This window comes from Platichthys flesus, chromosome 15, assembly GCF_949316205.1.
Source record: "Platichthys flesus chromosome 15, fPlaFle2.1, whole genome shotgun sequence".
NCBI classification, from domain to species: domain Eukaryota; kingdom Metazoa; phylum Chordata; class Actinopteri; order Pleuronectiformes; family Pleuronectidae; genus Platichthys; species Platichthys flesus.
The window spans coordinates 11,617,592-11,638,639 of NC_084959.1; the positions used below are offsets into that span (position 1 = coordinate 11,617,592).

Consider the following 21,048-nt stretch of genomic DNA (forward strand, 5'->3'; position numbering starts at 1 on the left):
ACATTATCATCATTAAAATAAAATATGAATGTTTTAGGTTATGTAATAAGGTATGGTGACAGTGAGTAACAGTACACATAACTGCTTCTGTGCTGATTTTAATATACAGTTAATACATATATGTACAATATGAATTTCTCCATCTAAAGTCAAATAGCCTTTAATGAATATAGATGTCTGTTTGAGAATCGCATTTCAAGATGTTACACAATGTTTAGTTCATTTTTTATCAACCCTTTTTTTTTTTTACATAACTGACAACCCAATGTGCCAACTGCTGCTCAGAAACCTAATGACAATAAAGACTGGAGATTTTTTGTTCATCATACAGTCTTTGTCAGATATGTAAGTAAAACCTGCACTCAAACAACTGATTGATGGAAAGGGTTTCACTTTATGAAATAATTGATCATTATTGAAGCATATCTCAAGACACATTTTCATATAACTGCTTTCAAATAAAGTTAAACTAAAAAAAACTATCACGATATTAAGCAGTTTTATATAACACAAAAACATGAAAAGCAATGACTACAGGTCAAGTGTATTTGAAAGTTTATTAAACAGAAACTTCTTTAAAATGATTACAGTGAGAGTATTTTATATAAAGCACATGCATAAAAAGGTATAAAACAGTGTGATTGCCTCCAAACTCTCTGTAAATAACATAATGAACAGTATATGGAACATACATAGCGTCATAGTGTCATGCATGCTAAGATAAATAATAGGCTAGGTAGTGTGTTGCATTATGTGTGTATGAGCCCATGGAACTTTAATTTATAAAGAAATTACAAAAAAGATCACGTGGCTCTTTGTTTGGGGATGTTGTGATATCATTCTTTACCTCTATATACTGTGTGTATATATATATAAAAAGGAAGCTGGTTAGAAGTAATGAGCTCACCAGTAATAAAACAGCTTCAAAATTAGATTAAATATAAACACACTGCAGAAAAAAAACAGATTATGGTCTGTGCTTATATAGACCATATACTCAAAACTACATCGTTTAACTAAAAGTGGAGAGTTACAGCGCTCTCCCATATTGATGATTGCCCTCTGTATTACAGATAGCACTTGTCGTTAGAGCAAAAATATAACAAAAACACAGCATCCACAATTAGTAAGTTGTGTTTCTGAGGAGGCGGAGCAGACTCATGCGAACCTGACGCCCATTTTTAAGGCACAATATTTTTTGTCATTCCGCTAAAAACAATGCTCTTCAAAGGGGGAAACTTACGACAAGACAGATTCTTTAAGAGCAGGATGATTGGTGTGTGTGGCATTTGTGGTGAGTTCTCATGAATATTAATAATAAATATTTATTACATGTCAACATTTTGATGGACCTTGAGATGAATCTGCATCTCGCCGTGTCCTCAGAGTAAGAAACAATTCATTAAGACAGTGAGCATAAAAACTGCCCTTTTTATATCAGAGTTACATTATCATTGTTTGGGAATGCAATTAAGACTCTTCAAATCAATCTGCACCCAAATTGCTTAACTACAGCTGAAAAAGAGATGCAAACTTGATGCTCACTCTTAATGATGACTTTACTCGAGCAATGTTTGGTAATTAATTTAGGAAATTATGGGAAACAAATGATGCCTAAACCTTTGAGAAAATGCATCTGAATATCTAAATCTTTTCTCCATTCAGCCCCCCAAAAAATCCGCAATGGTATCAAGTGCAGATGATTTGTACATCACAAAACTAAAAACCAATACTTTGACTGGTTTTATGTCATCATCTGGGAGACAGGAAGTTTTGTATGACTGTATCAAACGTGAAAAAAAGGGAATAAAATGAAAACCAAGCATCCAGGCCGTGATGAAAATGATATGGCCCCATTTCTAAAACAAGGGGTGGACATAATAATATTACAACTGTACAATATAATGCAACCTGATAAAACAATTCTCCAATAAATACTACCTTTGTGACGCTTATATTCAATGATTGAGTGGGCAAAACAACCAGAACACTGAGCAGTAAAATGCAAACCAATACAAACTAAAATCCAGCATTAACAAAATCTGGATATGAGTAACTTCAAGGACGGGGATTGTTTTGGCGCAGATGCAGGCGATTATTCTAAAGAAGAAACAAACAAACACTTGAATATAAGAAAACTAACCAGAGGGTAAAATATATCTATTTCAAACAGCATAGACTATATATTGTTTCTAATGAGTGCGGCTACTGTTGAAGTCGTCGTCTACCATCTAAATTGATCACAAGACCAGATGTGTGGGGATTACAGTTTCCTAGAGGAAACCCTGTATTGTGTTGGATTGCTTTATACTGACCATGTGTTCAATGACAGGAGACGTCAACAATACATTCCAGTGGTACCGTCTACCACGAGACACAAGAGATACAAACACACTTTCATGTTAGTTTCAATATGGAGTTCCTCGACACAGCCTCTACTTCTCTAAGTGCTTTGATTAGTTAGGAAAGAGGCTTTTCTTGTGACAAAAGACAAAGCTTATTCTCCTGAACTTTATTTTGAAAGAGATATGATTGGAGGATATTACAATCTTGGTTGTGAGCAGCCCCGAAGTCTTCAACACTGTGTTATAAATGACTCAACTAAAGAATGTTAAGTCATTTATTTAATACCTTTTTTGGATTGCGAGCACAATGGTGCGTCCTCTTCCTCCTCATGTTTCTGTGTCATTATAGTGTGTCTCTTTGAGCAGATATATATGGTTTTGTGGAACCAATGTAGTGTTAAATAGTGTAGTTTCTTTGATCCGTCTCTCGCAACTCTGTTGTTTTCTGACCACTGTGAGCATGTGCATTGGAATCAGAGATCACAGGCTGCTTAGAGGTAGTAGCACTACTGCAGATGTCTAGTCTTTTATCCCAAAGGCTTCTATGTACTAGGAGTTAAATGCGATGCTATTTTTCTGTTACACTTAAATAAATATCTTTTATATGGTTTCTTTGCATTTCTGTAACTTTTGCATGCAGAGTTTTCCTTAAAACTTGACACTGTTCTTTAAAGGTTTGCTGGAAACACTATTACCCATGTGGGGATTATAAAAGATCTGCTCCCCAAAATTAGCTACTACTTCACGAGAGATGTGGGGAGCATCAACTGAGGCCAATAACTAAAAATAAAAAGGAGTGTTGTGAAAATTCTGATGCTCCATCATGCAACTCAGTAAAACCAGGCCCCAAAAAAAGAGGAAAACACTGCAGCTTACCACCTTCTGTCAGAGTCAGGTATTTATATTCCTCTGGGTGAGTAGGGTTAGGTGTCCATCACACAACAGTAGCGTTTTCTCTCAGAAATCTTGTTCTGTACCACTTCTGAAGCAAGAAAAAAAAAAGAAGATCCTCCAGAGTTCTCAGTCATGTTGTGACGTCAGACCACACGTCGGGGGCGGCTGGGCGTGTCTATAGCCAGGTGAGCAGGCTGTCCCTGTCCATGTGTGATCCAGAGAGAACGGTCTCCATGTCCATCAGAAGGTCTGAACTGAGACCCTCCGGGATGCAGGGCATAAGCTCCTCGCCCTCAGACAACGGGAGCACGGGCATCGACTCCTGTAGGGACATCGAAGAGTTCTCGCCAGAGTCACCTACACGAGTCAGAGAAGAAGATAAAATGTCTGAACTGTGTTGAGAATTCAAAAGATTAAGTCGATCAAGCTGTTTGGCCCAAAATTGAGGACTGTGTCTTTCATAAAGCTGCACATGGATCAAGTAGTATTTATATACAGAAATAAAATGTGGAATAAATGTTTTGTCTTGTGTTCAACAAACAAAAAAATCAATGCAAGAAATAAGAGAGGGGAGCGGCTGAAAGCACAAATGTAGATAAATAAATACATTATAGAGGCATCATTTGGATGCCACTTGATAAAAAGAGAAACTTGGTGTAGCTGCTGCCAGTCAAGTTGTGTTCTTTATATTTGTGCACACAACTAACAACTTATGTTTGTGCTATTGGCGATTTGTTTGGGAAGTCTATTCAATAGGGTTTTAACACACAGTGAATGCACAACTAATAATAAATAAATAAAAAGAATAAAAATCTCAGGAGGTGTCATACACAAGACATTTTTTGGAAACTCTGGAAAATGTCCTGACCCAATTTTCTGGACATTGTCCGGAGTTCATGTCTGAGAAAGGCTTAAAATATGGAAAAATAAACATTAAACTGAAAAGTCTGCTCTTCCCCAGCATAAATCCCAGGTCTATCTTTATGCATGACATTGTTGTTGTATGGTTTTTCCCTATCTGTGTGTGTGTGTGTGTGTGTGTGTGTGTGTGTGTATTACCAGTGTCCATGTGATCCACAGAGCTCAACATGTGGTCCGATGTGCGGGGTAAGCTGCTGACACTCAGACCACTGTCAGTGCTCTCGTTGCGAGAGTGAGCGCTACACAACAACACATGCACATATAAACATTCTTGTATTTGTGATCATAATTAGCTCTTTAAAAAGGGAATGCATATTAGAAATGACATGGACATTTCATAGAAATTATAGATACAATAACATTTTCCTGGAACTGCGTATCATTCACTAAACTGTGACAATGTTTCTGGAAAGACTTCTGTTAATATTCATGTAATAAGCTTCCTTGATTATTACATTAAGATACAGATTTTACTTTGATAAAAAGGTTAAAGATTTACTACAACGCTTTAGAAATCAAGACTGCAGTTATAGAACATGACGACATTAAACTCACCCGTTAAGAGTAGGTTCGTAGTTCGGGGCTCTGATCCTGATATCCAGAGATGGGACAAGCGTCTGAGCGTTCCTGTCATGGTCCATCCCACTGGTCATCTGGTTTCTTCCTCCTGCCTCCTACAAGACACACACACACCTCAAATTGTATTTACGTGCAACACCACTTTTATTAATCTCAACCGAATATCATAATGCAACCACATAACAGTAACTTTAAAAATCTTCTGTAGATTTTAATGTGATTTGAAATTGAACAAGTTTGAAGCGGCACAACCAGCTTCAGTTTCCTTTGACCTCTGACCTGTGGTGTGGTTTGCGGTGGGAGGCCTTGTTTGCACCTGAGCCTCTCCTTTTCCTGCCTTTGCTGCAGTGCCAAGCTAAGGATGCCAGGATTCATCTTTTGTGCTGCAACATAAAAATTCATAGAATTTTTTTTTTTACAATTAAATAAACATTTCAAGGAGATAAAACAATTCAGTAATGGCATATATGAGGAAAAACATGTCAGAACTACTTTGGGATCTTTCTTCAATTTGTTGTCACTAAACAGAAATTTGAGATGATGGACATTGGAACAAAATGTTTCTCATTGACGAACAAGAATTGTCAATTTAGGAGACACAAATTTGATAGTGCGCTACCTAGACGCGGGTCGACCCATGCGGTGTTCTTATTTATGTGATCGATGAAGAACACCTCTCCATCAGCAGTCACAGCCTGTTCCCAGCCTTCAGGCATTGGACCTGAACAGCAGTGAAAGTACACAGTGAGAAGGCAAATGGTGGCTGGAGTGCATTGGGTGCTGGGAAGAAAAAGTAGAATAGCCCACGTCCTCTAATGTCTGTGTAACTTCTAGTTTGTAGAGATTTTAGAATAGAGGTGAAGGTTAGAGGGTAAATAGTTGAAGCATGTTCCTAAGAGTAAAACTGGTCTATGTGCATCAGGCCTAAATGCAGTTTGTGGGAGATTTTGTAAAAGATTAGTGTGAATACTCAGGGTTAATGCTCATTGTCAAAAAGAGGGACTATTTTATTCTTTAAGGGTCTGTTCAACCAAATTACAACATAAAAATTCAACAACACCATTATTCTGGAAACACTGTCCCCATTATTCTGGACAAAATACACTGTGAATTTTTAAACCTTCATTAATCAATTTTAACCACTTGGGAAAGTCTCTCTTTTAGCTCGGCTTTTGGTCTCTACCACCTCCTAAGCAAAATGTGTGGCTCTGCAGCTGCTAAATGCTCTGCTGTTTACCCCAGCTTGTCTTTTACTGTGTTGCATGTTGCATTGAGGATTATATTGGCTAAAAACCCTTGTTTCTTTGTTGTTGTTTTGTAATTTGGGTGAACCGACTCGTTAACAAATTCACATGGGTTGAATATATATTCAAAAGACAACAATGAGCAAACAATAAAAATGGCATATTAATAATAAAAGTACATTCACCCATCTCTCTTTTAAATGCGGATTCCATCGTGCACTGTCATCAGGGAGACACCGCTATAATTCTCCCTGGGTGTAAGCCATTAACATGTTTGCTCCCAACCAAAGTCACCACAAAACCACAGATGTTGACACCAAGAACTTAATCCCTGAAGAAAACACACCCAGCAAAGAGCTTGCCAGCTGGAGATGGAGTTGAACCATGAAAGGCAGGAGGGTGCTCTAAAGAGAAACTGGATGGGGAGACGGGGGGGGGGGGAGCAGAGTGATACCTGTCTCTGGATTGATGTTTTGTGCTTGCGTAGCGGGTGCTGGGTTGCTGAGGGAGTGGGCATGGACCGGCGTGCCGGCGATAGGATGCTGGGTCGCAGCCGACTGAAGCTGCGACAGACGAGGGTCGTGCCAAGTGGTTGTCTTATCCAGGTGACTGCAAGCACACAACAAGTCCAAACGTATCTGCATTTGTCAAACCATTGTAACCTGACGGATGAGATGCACAAGGCTCATTTTGCCTCTGACCTGATTTACCTGTACAACCAGATGTGCACGTACATCTACACTTGCACAGGCAAAGTGTCACTGCTCGTGCTGGCGTGGCCTTTGACACGAGTGTGAGCTGTCAGGCCATGTGTTTTCATTAATGACACAAGCTGAAACCGTAACGGTTGCAAAACTAGTTGGAACAATTTCTATCAGCATGCAACTGGTCGGGTTTGAGTCCTGGTGACATCTACACAGTTGCATGTGTCTCCTCTCTTTCCAGTCTTTCACTCTACTGTCTGAAGCAGAACAGACATCTAATCATCTCAATGCTGGAATGTTTGTCAGATATCATTTATAATGATCTAGATCAAATCAAACAAACAATTTTGACAATTTAATCTTAATCTTTTAAGTAAATAAGTTGGTTCCATGTGAGGATTCACAACTTGACAATCAGTCAGAAAAAAACTATATTGATTTGGGATTTTGGTAAATTATCTGTAGTGCTTTCAACAATATCTGACATTTAAAAAATATGTATAAATATTAGACGAATAGATACAATGCGTTCAAGTGCAGAAATATGGATTTTAGAACAAGTCGGGGTCATTTCTTTGGGTTTTTCTAAACAGAAACCCTTCGAGTAACCTGCAGAGCAACAGATCAAAGACGTTGATCAACAGAAGGTAGACCTCTTACTTGAGGAAGTATCTTTGGCCAGTGGGCGTTTTTGCCATTTCCCAGCCGTGGGGGAGCGGCACGTCGTCAGGTATGATCGGCGTCGCTGCTGCATCCGCTGCTTGAGTGGAGAGGGAGTTGACGGGGAGGGAGGCTGGGGAGGAATGGGCGCGGACGTGATGAGGAGTGAGGGAACCGCACACACCTCCATCCGAACTGGCCTGACGAGAAACAAACAGGGTTTACAAACTGCCATTTCGAGAGGCGATCAGAAATGCAGTGCGAGGCAGAAGGAGGAAGAAGGCTGGATGAAATAATTATAATGATAACTTTATTTGTATAGCAATTATCTTAACGAGGTTACAGAGTGCTTCACACAAAAGTGAATAGCAAAAATTAAGAATCGATTGGAATAAAAGAGATTCTGTTCGGCCCAATTTAAGAGCAAAATCATGACATAATAAGGATGAGACTTTAAGTTTGTAGAGAAATCCCAACAGTTCCCACTGGATGAAAACCAGAGTGAGAGAAATTGAAAAACAAACTTTTAGAGGAAGAAGAGTGACACTGGACATTCGTACGTCAGGTTTTTTTACTTTACAAGATGGTTTGTGCACAGAAAAACAGTAAATCCGAACAATGGAAAAGCTGGAACCAGAAAAAGATCAACATTGGTGCAGAACAAATGACATAACATACTTATTTATGAACAAGCTATAGCTAAAAGTATTTTAGCAGAAACTTACCGGCAGCTAATTTGGTATTAAATTGATTAATTTATCAGCTTCTCAAATGTGAGGATTGGATGCTCGTCACTGTTGCATGTGAGAGTAAACTGAGAATCTTTGGGTCTTCAAGCATAGCAATGTGTAATATTTTTTATCTTAATGATTAATTAAGCTAAAAAGGAAAGATGTATTACTAGGCAGTCCTATCTGAACAGTTTACTACTTGTTTCAATGTCATATTGGGCAGAATATTTTGTCCTTTCGTGTACGGCTGTATGATATTACCCAAAAATATATCAAGATTGAAAATATCAATGATATGTCCCATTCATATTTATTTTAAGTTTAAAGACAGTTATTTTGCTCCTGAGTGATGGTTGAGGTTTTAAACTCTTCTTTATACAAATATGATGTAGCTCAATTATGATTACACCTCCTCACTGTGTTTGCACAATGTATAAGCATTTTATCAATATATAGTGGCCTTTTTCCATATTGTTCTTAATGAGAACCATATCGCATGAGGGGTGAATTTGGGACATCTGGGACATTGGGTAATGTGGGACACGTAAGCTTCAGTCTGTTTATTTCCTGTTCCAACAAAATCCAGTCAACAGCACTTTTACTAAAAGTAAGCATCGATATCATGTGACTGAAATCACATCACTTATTGGGGGTGATGTCACAGGAAGGGGCTGGGACAATGTTATTCAGAAGGATTGCATGACAAGGTCAATGACATAAGAATCTGAGAAGATTAATGTTAAAGATATATAAATATCTGTCATAAATAAAGGATTTCCTGATTGTCATCAAATTATGATTGTGACATATTCAAGCAACAAAATGCTGAAAATGTGTTTTAAATGTTTTTTTTCCAAACTTTTTATTGCTGTTCCACTTTATCAACTATGATTAATCAGGTTGGACTGCATGCTTCTGGGAATCTGGACCAGTCACTTAAGTTCTATAAATGGGAGAAATATGCATTTAGTGACTTCCTTAAGTGAATAAGAAAAATATAAATAAAAGGGATGTTGCATGTGGTCTGAAGTTGTCAGACAGGAGTTAATGGTAAACACTGCCTGTCCGTGTCTGTTTAAGCTGAGTGTCTGGTTAGCTAACTAGCACATAATCAGTTTTCTCTCTAGGACAGAGATGATCCAAAAAGCACAGAAGAGTGACTGTCCTGTGGTCTGCAGCCATTGGTTTCACCAAACATGTGGAGAAGACAATGGGCTGATCGATGATGATGGACTCTCACCTGCAAGACTGTTTGTTTTTCTTTTTTGGCACAAAGAACAGTAACAATACTCCTCGGAGTACGACATCTCCCTTCTTTCTGCTTGTGTTGTTAGAAAACATCAAGGAATACAGAAAGGGACAATATTTTGATGTAATGTGTACAACAGATATCGGAATAAGTCAATATTGCAAACTAATCTCTCACAGTAACCGAATTCACCCTCTTCTCTTAATCATATATTATATCCATATATATACATTATGGTGTATACAGCAGTACCTCTGTGGACCACGTATAGCTGCTGTAGTGTATCATGAATGTGGTGCCTATTTATGGAGCTGGTACTGGTATTGATACTGGTATTTGTAATGGCATTAGAACAGATATTGGTTCTGGCATTGATACTGGAATTGTTACTGGTATTGGTAATCGTACTTGTCTGGAGTGGCCCCGGGGGTCCGGCTGCCTGAAGAAGGAGTCTGGCAGCTTCCTCATCCTCATGGGCAGGGAGGCCTGCTGCTGTGTGGCCTTGCTGGGGTTCATCACGGCGCTGAACAAGGCCTCCAGCTCCGTCTGCGAGTCCCCGCGGACGTGCACGATCTGCTGCCCGGCCGGAGGCGCGCCGCGGTGCGCGTCCATGTCGCCCAAAAAAAAGTTTTGCTGGTGTCGAAGCAGATCTGTGGGGGGGGGAATAAAGTTCAACTAACAAACAATGACAAACCAACACGACCGGATGCGTGTGCTCGCGGTTCTAAAAGTAATAATGGTCGGCTGTGTTTACACTCTTCGCCCTCAGACACCCCCCTCCTCCCCTCCACCCTGATTTCTCCCGTCGCGTCGTTCAGTCTATTTCAAGCCGCAACAATCTCGGAAGTTTAATCGGCTCCGAAAACACGAACACTGTCCCGGTGTGCGAGTCGAAGTTGTGCGGTGTAAAGCGCCGAATCGCGGACAAAAAAACAAAACCAAAGCTCCGCGGTGTGCAACACGTTACGAGCCTCCCACATACCTTCAAGCAGCCAGACCGTTTTCCTCCGCGTCTGCCTCCCTGTGTAATCCTGCAGGAAACTCGACCGAAGAATCACAGCCGAGCGAAAACACGCAGATCAACACTGGCCTCCGATGATTTCACTCTGAAGCCTCCCCACGTAGAAAAAAAAGTATGGAGGTAGTTGGAGAAAAGTGAGAGCTCCAAACTTTTTTTTTTTTTTTTCTCATCCAGTGTCGAGTCCAGATTCATGTGATAGTGCTGAGGGGCGGGGCTGTAGGCTTTAAAGCTGCCGCAGCTGCGGGGGAAATGTTTCACTGCAAGGACACACACGCAATCCCTGCACAGGACAACACTGCAAAGGACAACACACTAATAAGCCACACAAGTTGTTTATTATATTCACGTGCTCCAAAAAATGTCCACTCACACACCAGACTCTACTGCACAGGACATTATGCGGAGAACAAATTGTTTATCTAAGTTTTTTATTTTCACGTGCTCCGAAAAATGTCCACTCACCCACCAGACTCTACTGCACAGGACGACATCTGGAGTAAAACGAGTTGGTTAGTGTTTTTATATTCAGAAGCTCCAAAAAATGTCCCCTCACCCACCAGACTCTACTGCACAGGACAATGTCCGGAAAACCAAGTGTTTATCAAGGTTTTTTATATTCACGTGCTTCGAAAAATGTCCACTCACCCACCAGACTCTACTGCACAGGACAATATCCGGAAAACCAATTGTTTATCAAAGTTTTTTATATTCACGTGCTTCGAAAAATGTCTACTCACCCACCAGACTCTACTGCACAGGACAATATCCGGAAAACCAATTGTTTATCAAAGTTTTTTATATAATTACGTGCCCACGAAAAATTTTCACTCACCCACCAGACTCTACTGCACAGGACAATATCCGGTTAACCAATTGTTTATCAAAGTTTTTTATATTTACGTGCCCACGAAAATTTTTCACTCACCCACCAGACTCGAATGCACAGGACAATATCAGGTGGACAGATTGTTTATCAAAGTTTTATATATTCAGGTGCTCTGAAAAATGTCCACTCACCCACCAGACTCTACTGCACAAGACAATATCCGGAGTAAAACGAGTTAGTTTGTGTTTTTATATTCAGAGGCTCGCCCACCAGAGTCTCCTGCACGGGACATTACCACGAGAACAAGTTGGTTATTAAAGTCTTTATATTCACACGCTCGGAAAAAATGTACAGCCTTCACTGCACAATACCCGGAGAAAAACTTGTTTTACGTATGTTTTTAATGCTCACAGTTTCCAGAAATGCCCTCTCACCCGCCATCACAGTATAATACCTGGCTAACAAGCCAACAAGTTGCTGATCAGTTTTTTTTTAGGAACGATACTTTAAAACAGGACCATCACTCACCAGCCTTCACTGCACAGGACAATACCAGGAGAACAAGTTTTTTGATAAATCAGAGTCTCATAGCAGTTTCCAGTTTGTGGCTGGAAACTGCTATTTGCAGACAGAGGATATACTGAGGAGGAAACTTAAGACTTTCTGTGCGTTCGTGCAGTGTGACATATAATCGGAAAAAATAAGTTTTCCATCTGGGAAAAATTCCCATGTACGCCACCTCAACATCTCAGAAAGTGGGTGAAAATGCTGCACGAGTTGCTGACGTCATCACATATAAACCAATCAGCAGAATTTTACAATCAGCTTTAAATTGCAGCATTTTTTGTGAACTTGTCAAATGTTTTTTTTTTTGTCACTTTCAAACTTCATATCCATCTCTCACAAGCGCCTAACAGGTTTCAAATGATTTAGTCAAGCTTTATTCCAGACTCAGAGCTTTATCAGTTTACAAATAAAATAACTGCAAAAAAGTAACTAAATACAGCATAAAATATTGATTACAATCATCCAACTTTCCAAGTACACAGGGATTAAAAAAACATATACATACATTAGTTCCAGTGTTTCAGAAATTAGATAGGTGTATATAAAGTACATAGTCTGCATTTTTTATCAAAGTTTTTTTTCTCTAGTCATTCTGACCTGCCTGCTGCTGTAACAACTGAATTTCCCTATTGTGGATCAATAAATGTTTATCTTACCTAATGTTATCGTCCATGTAAATATCTGAAGGAGGTGTCAGGGGCCTTGTTCACACCTGGCATTAACTTGTAGTTTTTGAGATCTGATCACATGTGAACAGTTTTAAAGTACAGGTGTGAACACACTCAGAACGCATTTAGTTTACGCCAGACCACATCCGGTCCTAATCTGTCCACATTCTTTTAGCAGTGTGAACTCAAGTCAGTCCTGGGCCACATATGAAGGACCTCCAACTGAGCTGACCTCCTCTGACCTGCTGCAGTTTCAAATGTGTTCTCTCATGACTAGTCTCTCCACCTTTTTTTCGCTAGCTTGTGCTGACACACACACACACAAACACACACACACACACACACACACACACAGAAATTATATACATATTTGTTTATATAGAAAGGGGAGGTGTTATATCTGAGATCCGATCACGAGACGCATGTGCGGCAACATATTAATACCAGCTGGGTTGTTGACACATAAATACAACTCACATTTCCACTTCGAAGCACACAAACAGGCCTATGAACAACTCTACAACTCTGGGACATGGGCCCTTCCGAGGATCAGTTAATGAACAGTCTCATCTGTCTGTGGGCCTGAGTCAGGCCTGCTGCAGTTGGAGGAGGTGGGGTGGGGACGGGGGGGTCATTGGGAAGTTGCATTGAGAAAACATCCGTCCCTGGTGGGCCAACCCCAACCGCAGCAGCCGCAGTGTCCCGCCCTCTAGTGGAAAACATGTGCAACGACGAGCCAGAACTCAGCTGGCTAACAAATTGAGTTCAACAATATAATGTCTGGTTCTATGTGGGACTATAATCTATTGTGTATCCAATGACTCATTCAGTTATTTCTAATCATCCTAATTCACCCGACTATATATATAAAACTCTACCGGACATGGAGATTCAAAATATAGATCAATACTTATTGACAGACATTAGCTCTAATTAAATGCTCCATTTTTTTATTTTAAAAAGAAATAAATATCTCATATCACAATTTAACATACAATTTGAAACACCCAGTGGATGGCTGTGGCTCATGGGATATAGAGTGTCGTCCACTAATCAGAAGGATGGTGGTCCTATCCCTTCTAGTTGGGCAAAATACAAAACCCCAAATTCCTCCTGTATGAATTATGTTAGCAAAATAAGCACCCCTGCATTCGTGGTGAAAGAGTGTGTGTATAAATGGTTGATTGCAACTTGTTCAATCCATTTTGTCCATTTGCTTGATAAACACACTACCAGTGGGTATGCTTTTAAACATTATTCAATCCAAGACATTTGTTTGAATGAATGGTGCAGGCATGAAAAACCTAAATCTTTATCTGTATTTAAATAGAGTATTTCCCATTGTACACAGAACAATGCTAACATTCTGAGTTGCAATAAGATGACACCTAATAAGTATGAACTTATACGTTCTACCTTTCTCCTACTATTTTAGATTATTGCCTGTTTGGCCATGTGTATATAAAGTAAAATTTTTCAGGGGCTCAAACATAAAGAACAAAATGGGAAAACTAAATGTAAAGGAGTGAAAAGAGAGGTTGACAACACAGAAAGCGTAGTTTAACAAACTGGTCCACACTGGTTAGTTTTGGAATACCCCTGAAAAGTTTGTTTAACTACAGTTTCTTATGTGATGTACAAACACAATTTCTTCTAATATTTTTTATGCACCATGGCATAAAGCGATCATATATAAATGTACTGTAATACACGCCAGTGAGCTTTAGATGGCACTATCTCACCTCAACGCCTGCAGCATGTTTTGTTTATTGTTACTGTCATAGTGATGTAAAGTAGGTCCACAAATACAATCCAGCAGCAGTTTGAACACAGAGCAGATCTGATTGTTTATTCTCTCTGCAGGGTTTAATCTGTATTCAGCAAAATCATATCCACACTGCTTTCAACCAGCGGATGGTGCCCGCTAATACAATCAAAGCTATTGGGATAAAAAATATTGTGTCTAGGGCGTCCCCCTCAATTTCACAACTAATCAAAAGTATTTTTACACATCTTATAACAACATAAAAGATCCCTTAATGTAGTGTTTTGCACCGTTCATTTTTTATTGATTTTATTTTTAAATATTGATTGATATCAGGACTGAGATATACAGAGAGTATTGGACAGAGTTTAGTCACGATTAATACAAAAATACTGACTGATTGTCCAAGAAAAAACAGGATTCAGGTTTGTATGTTTTGTCTGTTGTAGGAATAATTATCATTATTTCAACTCACCTTATCAAATGTTTCTTTTATTAAGTCAAGTTTATATTCAGTTACAAACAGCTCTCATTTTGTTAATCAACCAACACAGGTTGATTTTTTGTTTAGGGACATACATTTTTTTTCACAAACTTTTACATAAACATAAATTGTTCAAATTAGTTAGTCAGTTTTGTTGTGACCAGTTTCTGTTGTGTCTCTGTTGGATGTACGTTGGGTTACATTTTGGTTTGTTAGGCTCTTTTAGGGCCTTTTTACAGGTAATTATATTTTATTGGGTTCAACCGTTTTCATTCCACAAAAGAAAGAGATACAAACCATATATATATATGATTTAATAATCCCTCAAGAACAAATAAGCAACATGCATCAAGCACGTTGACAGATGTAAATCCCCATCCTCAGCACCCTGCAACCCACGCACAGGGTTACATGCAAATAAACACATACGGATGACATTATTATGACACTTTAGAAGTAAAGAAAAATGCACAAAATTTAATTAAATAATACAATTTTGTAATAACATCCAAAACAGAAGGGGGAAGGGGTGCTCTCTACTGTAATAGGACATTAATGGTTCCTGTAAAGAGTCACACAAATCTGTGAAGGGCCTCCATATGTTAATAAAGCTTTAAAAGGACCCTTTGAGTTTATATAATTTGTTTTCAAGCTTGAGGAAATGTGACGTTTTGGACCCTGTGAGAAAAGGATGGAGAATCACGTCGAATCGAACATCTCGTATAAGGAGTGAAATGGCAGATAAGACAACAGAGGGTTCAGGATTCTTTGGATAGAGGGCACACACTGAATCAGGTTTAAATTGGACCTCAAACATCTCAGTCAAAGCCTGGAAAACACCAAAAACTGGAGAGATGCAGACACAGTTAGACCATGTGCACTTGGTCAGTATGTCAGCTTCATATTCAGATAAATCCTTGTTTGGGGGACTTTAGTTTATTAGTTCACATGGCCTTGTCTCATTTTTGTGGGTAAATAAAACCCCAAACCCGGAGTTGTGCGTCATGTTGCTTTGTCCATTAAACTTGAAACCAATTGCGGTTTTTCAAAGGTTTAAAATCCCAAAGCTTTACAAATACAGATGAGCATTCGATGAACAGACTGAATATGTGTCCTGTTCAGATATGATGTGTCATTCACATGCATAGGTGGCTTTATAGGGCATGTAACATAGGACAGATGTGGGGGCCCCAGGGCTGAGGCACCAGGCTTTTCACATTCCTCTCTGACCGTGGCTGTAAACTCACACAGGTTCAGAACAACAGCGAATCTTTTCTTTGGCATTAGCGGCACAGTTTTCCAAGGAAGCAACAGGCTGGCTGGCTCCAGCTGGACCCCTGACTGGAATGTTCTGTTGCTCTCCATTGCTTTCCCACTTTCTTCACCTCTTAACGGCCCTGTTAACTGGCCTAATTGGTCTGACCCTCCAGGAGGCTGTTTTCAGATGTATGAGTCAGTGGTCATAGGGAGAGGAGAGTGGTGTAACAGAGAGGAAATATGAGAAGAAGATGCAGAGACACTCTACCTTCAGCTGCAGCTCCCACGCAAAGACCAGCCCAGAGAAAGTGTCGTACTGCATTAAAACGAGCTGCCCACTTCCCCTCTTTCCACATCTGTTTCTCATGCTGCTGGCAGGATATAACCTGTAAAACACAGACAGCTGGCAATAGACACGATGAGGGGGAAGGTAATCACCCCTCACCACAAATCTGGAATAAGCACATTCAGCAGCTTGTCAGAAACATCCAGACTTTTATCGCCGGCCCGTTTACGAATCTGACCTCATCTCATAGAGCATCTCATAGAGTGTTTACAAGACAAAAGAGGGAGTGCCTGAGGGAGGTGGAGGAAGGAAGAGACGAGAGAGTAAAGTTTGATAAGTTTTAGGGAGCAGGAGATGCAGGGACAACTCTGGCAGATGAGAGAGACAGAGGGATGGACATGTGAAGGGGAAAGTGCAGACTCTGTGGAAAACTGAGCCTGAATGGAGGAGTGGCTGCTGCTGACGGAGGGGACAGGGCTCAGCCCCCTCGCTCCTGGAGGAAAGAAGCACAGTCAAACACGTCTGGCATGATGTGGACAACAATTGTCCTCCTGCTCCTTTTGCCTCATCCGCTCTCCTCCACAGTATGTACATTATGCTTGTCAAAAATGTTATCGACTCTGGTCAGTCGTCTGTCTTGTCACTGTCAGGAATTATTATGGTGACGTTCTTCAGGAAACTGAAGAACTGAAGATTTAAGAGCTTGGATTTTAGCATCGTGGATGGATCATATCTCATGATTGGTCTTTTCTTTTACATCAATATTATGTGTTGTGTGTAGTATTAGACGATTGTTATCACTAATGTATTAAAGATAAAGGAGCGATTTTGTGGTTGTTGGTCAAGGTGGAGAAGTTTCATGCTATGTGTACGGCTGTTTGAGCTCAGAAATCTCAATCGTCTAATCACTTTTCTTGCCAATAATTGAATCTAAACACATACAGTCTGCAGGCACAGAGTTGTAATATTTCAAACTGCTCAAGACATAAGTTTCTGTAGCTTTAAAACCACAAGAAATTACACTGAATTGTTGTTTTGTATTGACATAAATTTCAAAATATTCCTTCCTTTACAAGAATGTAAAGTTCCAAATTATTAGATTAACATAATAATAACAAATGCTACAGATGTCAAATAAACATAAAGCGAATTAAAGAGAGCAATATACTCCACTTTCTGTCAACATTTTAATACATGATTTTATTTATAACATTCAAAGGTGGATTTTCATCTCTTTATGTCCATCAATCCAGCTTCAGTTGAAAAGACAGACTTTACAAGAGCTGACACACAAAGTTTAAGGGGAGTTCTATCTATGACAAAACATCATATTTTCTGAGTGTGTCATATTTCAAGTATATGAAAATTTTAATTTGTTAAGTACCTGCTGACAGATAAATACAGTGGAGAAAAAAAGTACAATAATTCCAAGTCAAGTGTGAAGCAGTTGACACAAGTTTGTTTCTAATGTGCTTAACCCGCCATGACAAAGTCCAGCAGACAAGAAAAAAAAGAAAGAGCAATGATTCAATCTGTAATTGTCTATATGCCTGAAGTAACATACTTAGAGTCAAAGTTATACATCTCAAAATTTCACTTTGGTTTTTCTCTTTATTTCCAGGACACAGAAAATAGCACAGGTTTTAACCAATCAGAAATAGATAGTGAGGACTTCTCTGACGCTTCTGTCAAAGGCCAGACACCTGTCGGGGGGGTCAAAGGTCGGGATACATGCTCCATCCCGTGTGATGTCACAGTCAAGCTGCTGCGGGATGAGAAACATTCAGTGTGTGGTAAAAAAAATCTATCTATCCATCTATCCATCTATCTATCTATCTATCCATCTATCTATCTATCTATCTATCTATCTATCTATCTATCTATCTATCTATCTATCTATCTATCTATATATCTATCTATCTATCTATATATCTATCTATCTATCTATCTATCTATCTATCTATCTATCTATCTATCTATCTATCTATCTATCTATCTATCTAAATATCTATCTATCTAATTATCTATCTATCTATTTAAATATCTATCTAAAATGATTGTGTGTGGGTGTGTTTTTGTGTTTATGTGTGTGTGTGTGTACGTGTGTGTGTGTGTGTGTGTGTGTGTGTGTGTGTGTGTGTGCAGGCCAGCTGCAGCAGTCTCTGTTGTCGTTTGGACGCAGCACCAGGAAGCTGATCAGGGATGTGATGGAGGAGCAGCAGAGGGCTCTGGACATCCTCAGCAGTCAGGTAAGGTCTTAGTCTTCATTTCTCCTGTTAGCGACATGAGTTTCGAAGCGCCCGATTGGCCGGCCTCGTATACAGTAGTGTCACACATTTTCAGGTCACGGAGCTGATGACCAAAGTGCAGACGCTCAGCTTCGAGGTTCAGAGGAGCAACAGTGAGATCTACTCTGTGAGACCTGTGCAGTCCCATGGTAACTCACACACAAACACACACAGCGGTACAAGATTCATACAGATGGGTCTTATAAATAAATACCACTTTTCCAGGGATGGAAAATAACTTCATGGATTTACTGAAATACAGACTTAGGTTTTTAACTTGAGCAAGTTTGCTTTGATCAGGACGAGACTGCAGCGACATCAAGGACAGTCTTGTGTCAGTCGTCCCCAAGATCCCCAGTGGGATTTACATCGTCCACCCAGAGAACACTGACTCTTCATTTGAGGTACATGCTTCGTTCAGTCATTCAGAGTCTGCCGTTCGCTCATTGGTCATCGTTATGTAGCTAAATCAAAGCTTGTCCTGCAGGTTTTCTGTGAGATGGACTATATGGGCGGTGGATGGACGGTGGTGCAGAGGAGGACTGATGGTTTGACTGACTTCAAACGGCCGTGGGCTGACTATGCCGATGGATTTGGAAACCTTGCAGGTTGGGCACTGCAGCACAGTAACCAGGGCATTTTTCCTGTCTCATGCATTTGACCTACAGCAGCCAATGCAAGCTGTGCCACCTGAAAGTTCATCAACAGCTGTTGGGTGAATGATGACTGTGCAACCTTGATAATTTTCGATGAATATCATTACAAAGAAATAAAAAACATTTGAAACATTACATTAGTGAAACAACTTCACTTGCTGAGATGCGCGAATGGCAAAAGCTTGATTAATAAGCAGGATGTAGCAGTATGTCATAAACTATAGCTAAAAAAAAATTGCACCCTCTTAAAAAAGCAGTGCCTTAAAAATCAATCAATCAATCAATAAATCAAATTGTATTTGTATAGCCCATATTCACAAATCACAATTTGTCTCAGTGGGCTTTAACATGGTGGTACATCCTCTGTCCTTAACCCTCAACAACTAAGTCTAACAGTTGGCAACAAGCAGGATGCTGAAGACATGTGTGTTTTAGTGCATTACGGAATAAATTAAACACAACTGCTTGTAAGATTATTTCTATGTATGTGTGTGTTTGTGTGTATTTAGGAGAACACTGGTTGGGCCTAAAGAAGACGTTTTACATAGTAAACCAGAAAGAAACTCGGTTCCAGCTTCATGTTGCTCTGACCTCCCAGGATGATGTGACTTCTTATGCATCATATGATGATTTCAGCCTGGACAGTGAAACCCAGTTCTTCAGTGTACACTTGGGCCGATATGCAGGCAGTGCAGGTAGGGTATGACTGAATAAATCAAGAAGCACCCTCGGACCAATGTGGTCCCACTGTGAATCATGTGTTTTCTCCTTGCCCAAGTGCATTTCAGTATATGTTTTTGTGCAGGCGATGCGTTTCGTGGCTATGAACAGGAGCAGAACCAGGACACGGCTCCGTTCAGCGCCTCAGACGTGGACAACGACGGCTGCAACCCTTTCTGCTCTATCGACAACCGCACGGTGGAGAGCTGCAGCACTCAGCACAACCACACAGGATGGTGGTTCAACCAGTGCGGACTGGCAAACCTCAACGGCTCTCCTGAGGATGCAGAGCAGAGCCAAGGGCAGAGGACAAACATTCTGTGGGACACCTGGAGACAGAGCGGCGTCCCTCACACCATCAAATCTGTCACGATAAAGATCAGGAGGATTGCAACCAACAACTGACACATTGTCAGGCACCGATTCAGAACTGTATAAGTTGCACTGCATCTTTGTACACGACAAAGTTTTAATAAAACATTTTCTGATATCATTAAATGAAAGTGTTTATCTCTAAACAAAACTACTCGACCAAAACTAGATTAGCAAACAAAATAAAACAAATTTAGTAGCGTAAATCAACTAGCTATTGGCTGTAAATAAAAGTGTGTGTGTCCTGGTTCGCAGTGACCTGTGTTCTTTCAGGACCCACATCATGATACATTTAGACTGCACCCTGCATCCGCAAGAATATGTATTCAGACAGAATTTAACTTACTACAATTTGAAAACAACGTATATTGAATGACACCATAGGCTCTTACGGCCATCCAAACGTTTCACATTTCTCAACACATTTTTTTAAGTGTGTGCATTGATATTAGAGCTTATAGATAGATAGATAGATGGATAGAAAAAACCTGTCCCCCATTAATATAAAGTTGTATTATCATATAAGATATTAAATATGAGTATTAGTTTACAGTCATTTGTTTTCTAAATATGTATCCATTGTCACCTATTGAATATATACAACGTGTTTAAATATTTGCATTACTTTTAAAGTGTGTGTTGCTGGAGTCACAACTTGTAAAATACATACACACATACATACATACAAAGGAACAGTGTACGTACACACAATGTGGTACTTTTATAAAAAATGATGACTAGTTCTTCAGTCAACTAAAGATGAAAAACAATCTCCTCTTAATTGTGCTGAAATATTTGCTTTAAATAGTTT

At 39.7% G+C, this 21,048-nt stretch overlaps 2 protein-coding genes across 3 annotated transcripts; one reads left to right on the forward strand and one right to left on the reverse strand.

The window, feature by feature from the left end:
* Positions 1-543: 543 nt before the first annotated feature.
* On the reverse strand, positions 544-10,524 carry LOC133969387 (transcriptional coactivator YAP1-like). 2 transcript variants are annotated; one of them, XM_062405822.1, is made up of 9 exons: positions 10,310-10,524; positions 9,736-9,977; positions 7,348-7,547; positions 6,438-6,592; positions 5,359-5,460; positions 5,019-5,122; positions 4,716-4,834; positions 4,299-4,399; positions 544-3,596 (listed from the first exon to the last, which is right to left on the reverse strand). In XM_062405822.1, the coding sequence occupies exons 2-9, from the start codon at positions 9,937-9,939 to the stop codon at positions 3,415-3,417; spliced, it is 1,167 nt and encodes a 388-aa protein (XP_062261806.1). In that variant the 5' UTR covers positions 9,940-9,977; positions 10,310-10,524; the 3' UTR covers positions 544-3,414. The 2 variants fall into 2 exon arrangements, with proteins under 2 accessions (XP_062261806.1, XP_062261807.1); XM_062405823.1 differs by lacking the exon at positions 5,359-5,460 and having other exon boundaries at positions 10,310-10,523.
* Positions 10,525-16,681: 6,157 nt separating this feature from the next.
* On the forward strand, positions 16,682-20,320 carry angptl5 (angiopoietin-like 5). Its single transcript, XM_062406630.1, has 8 exons — positions 16,682-16,785; positions 17,823-17,994; positions 18,347-18,450; positions 18,545-18,638; positions 18,790-18,893; positions 18,977-19,097; positions 19,655-19,840; positions 19,951-20,320. Exons 1-8 carry the CDS (start codon positions 16,729-16,731, stop codon positions 20,268-20,270), a joined length of 1,158 nt encoding a protein of 385 aa, XP_062262614.1. The 5' UTR covers positions 16,682-16,728; the 3' UTR covers positions 20,271-20,320.
* The last annotated feature ends 728 nt before the right edge of the window (positions 20,321-21,048 follow it).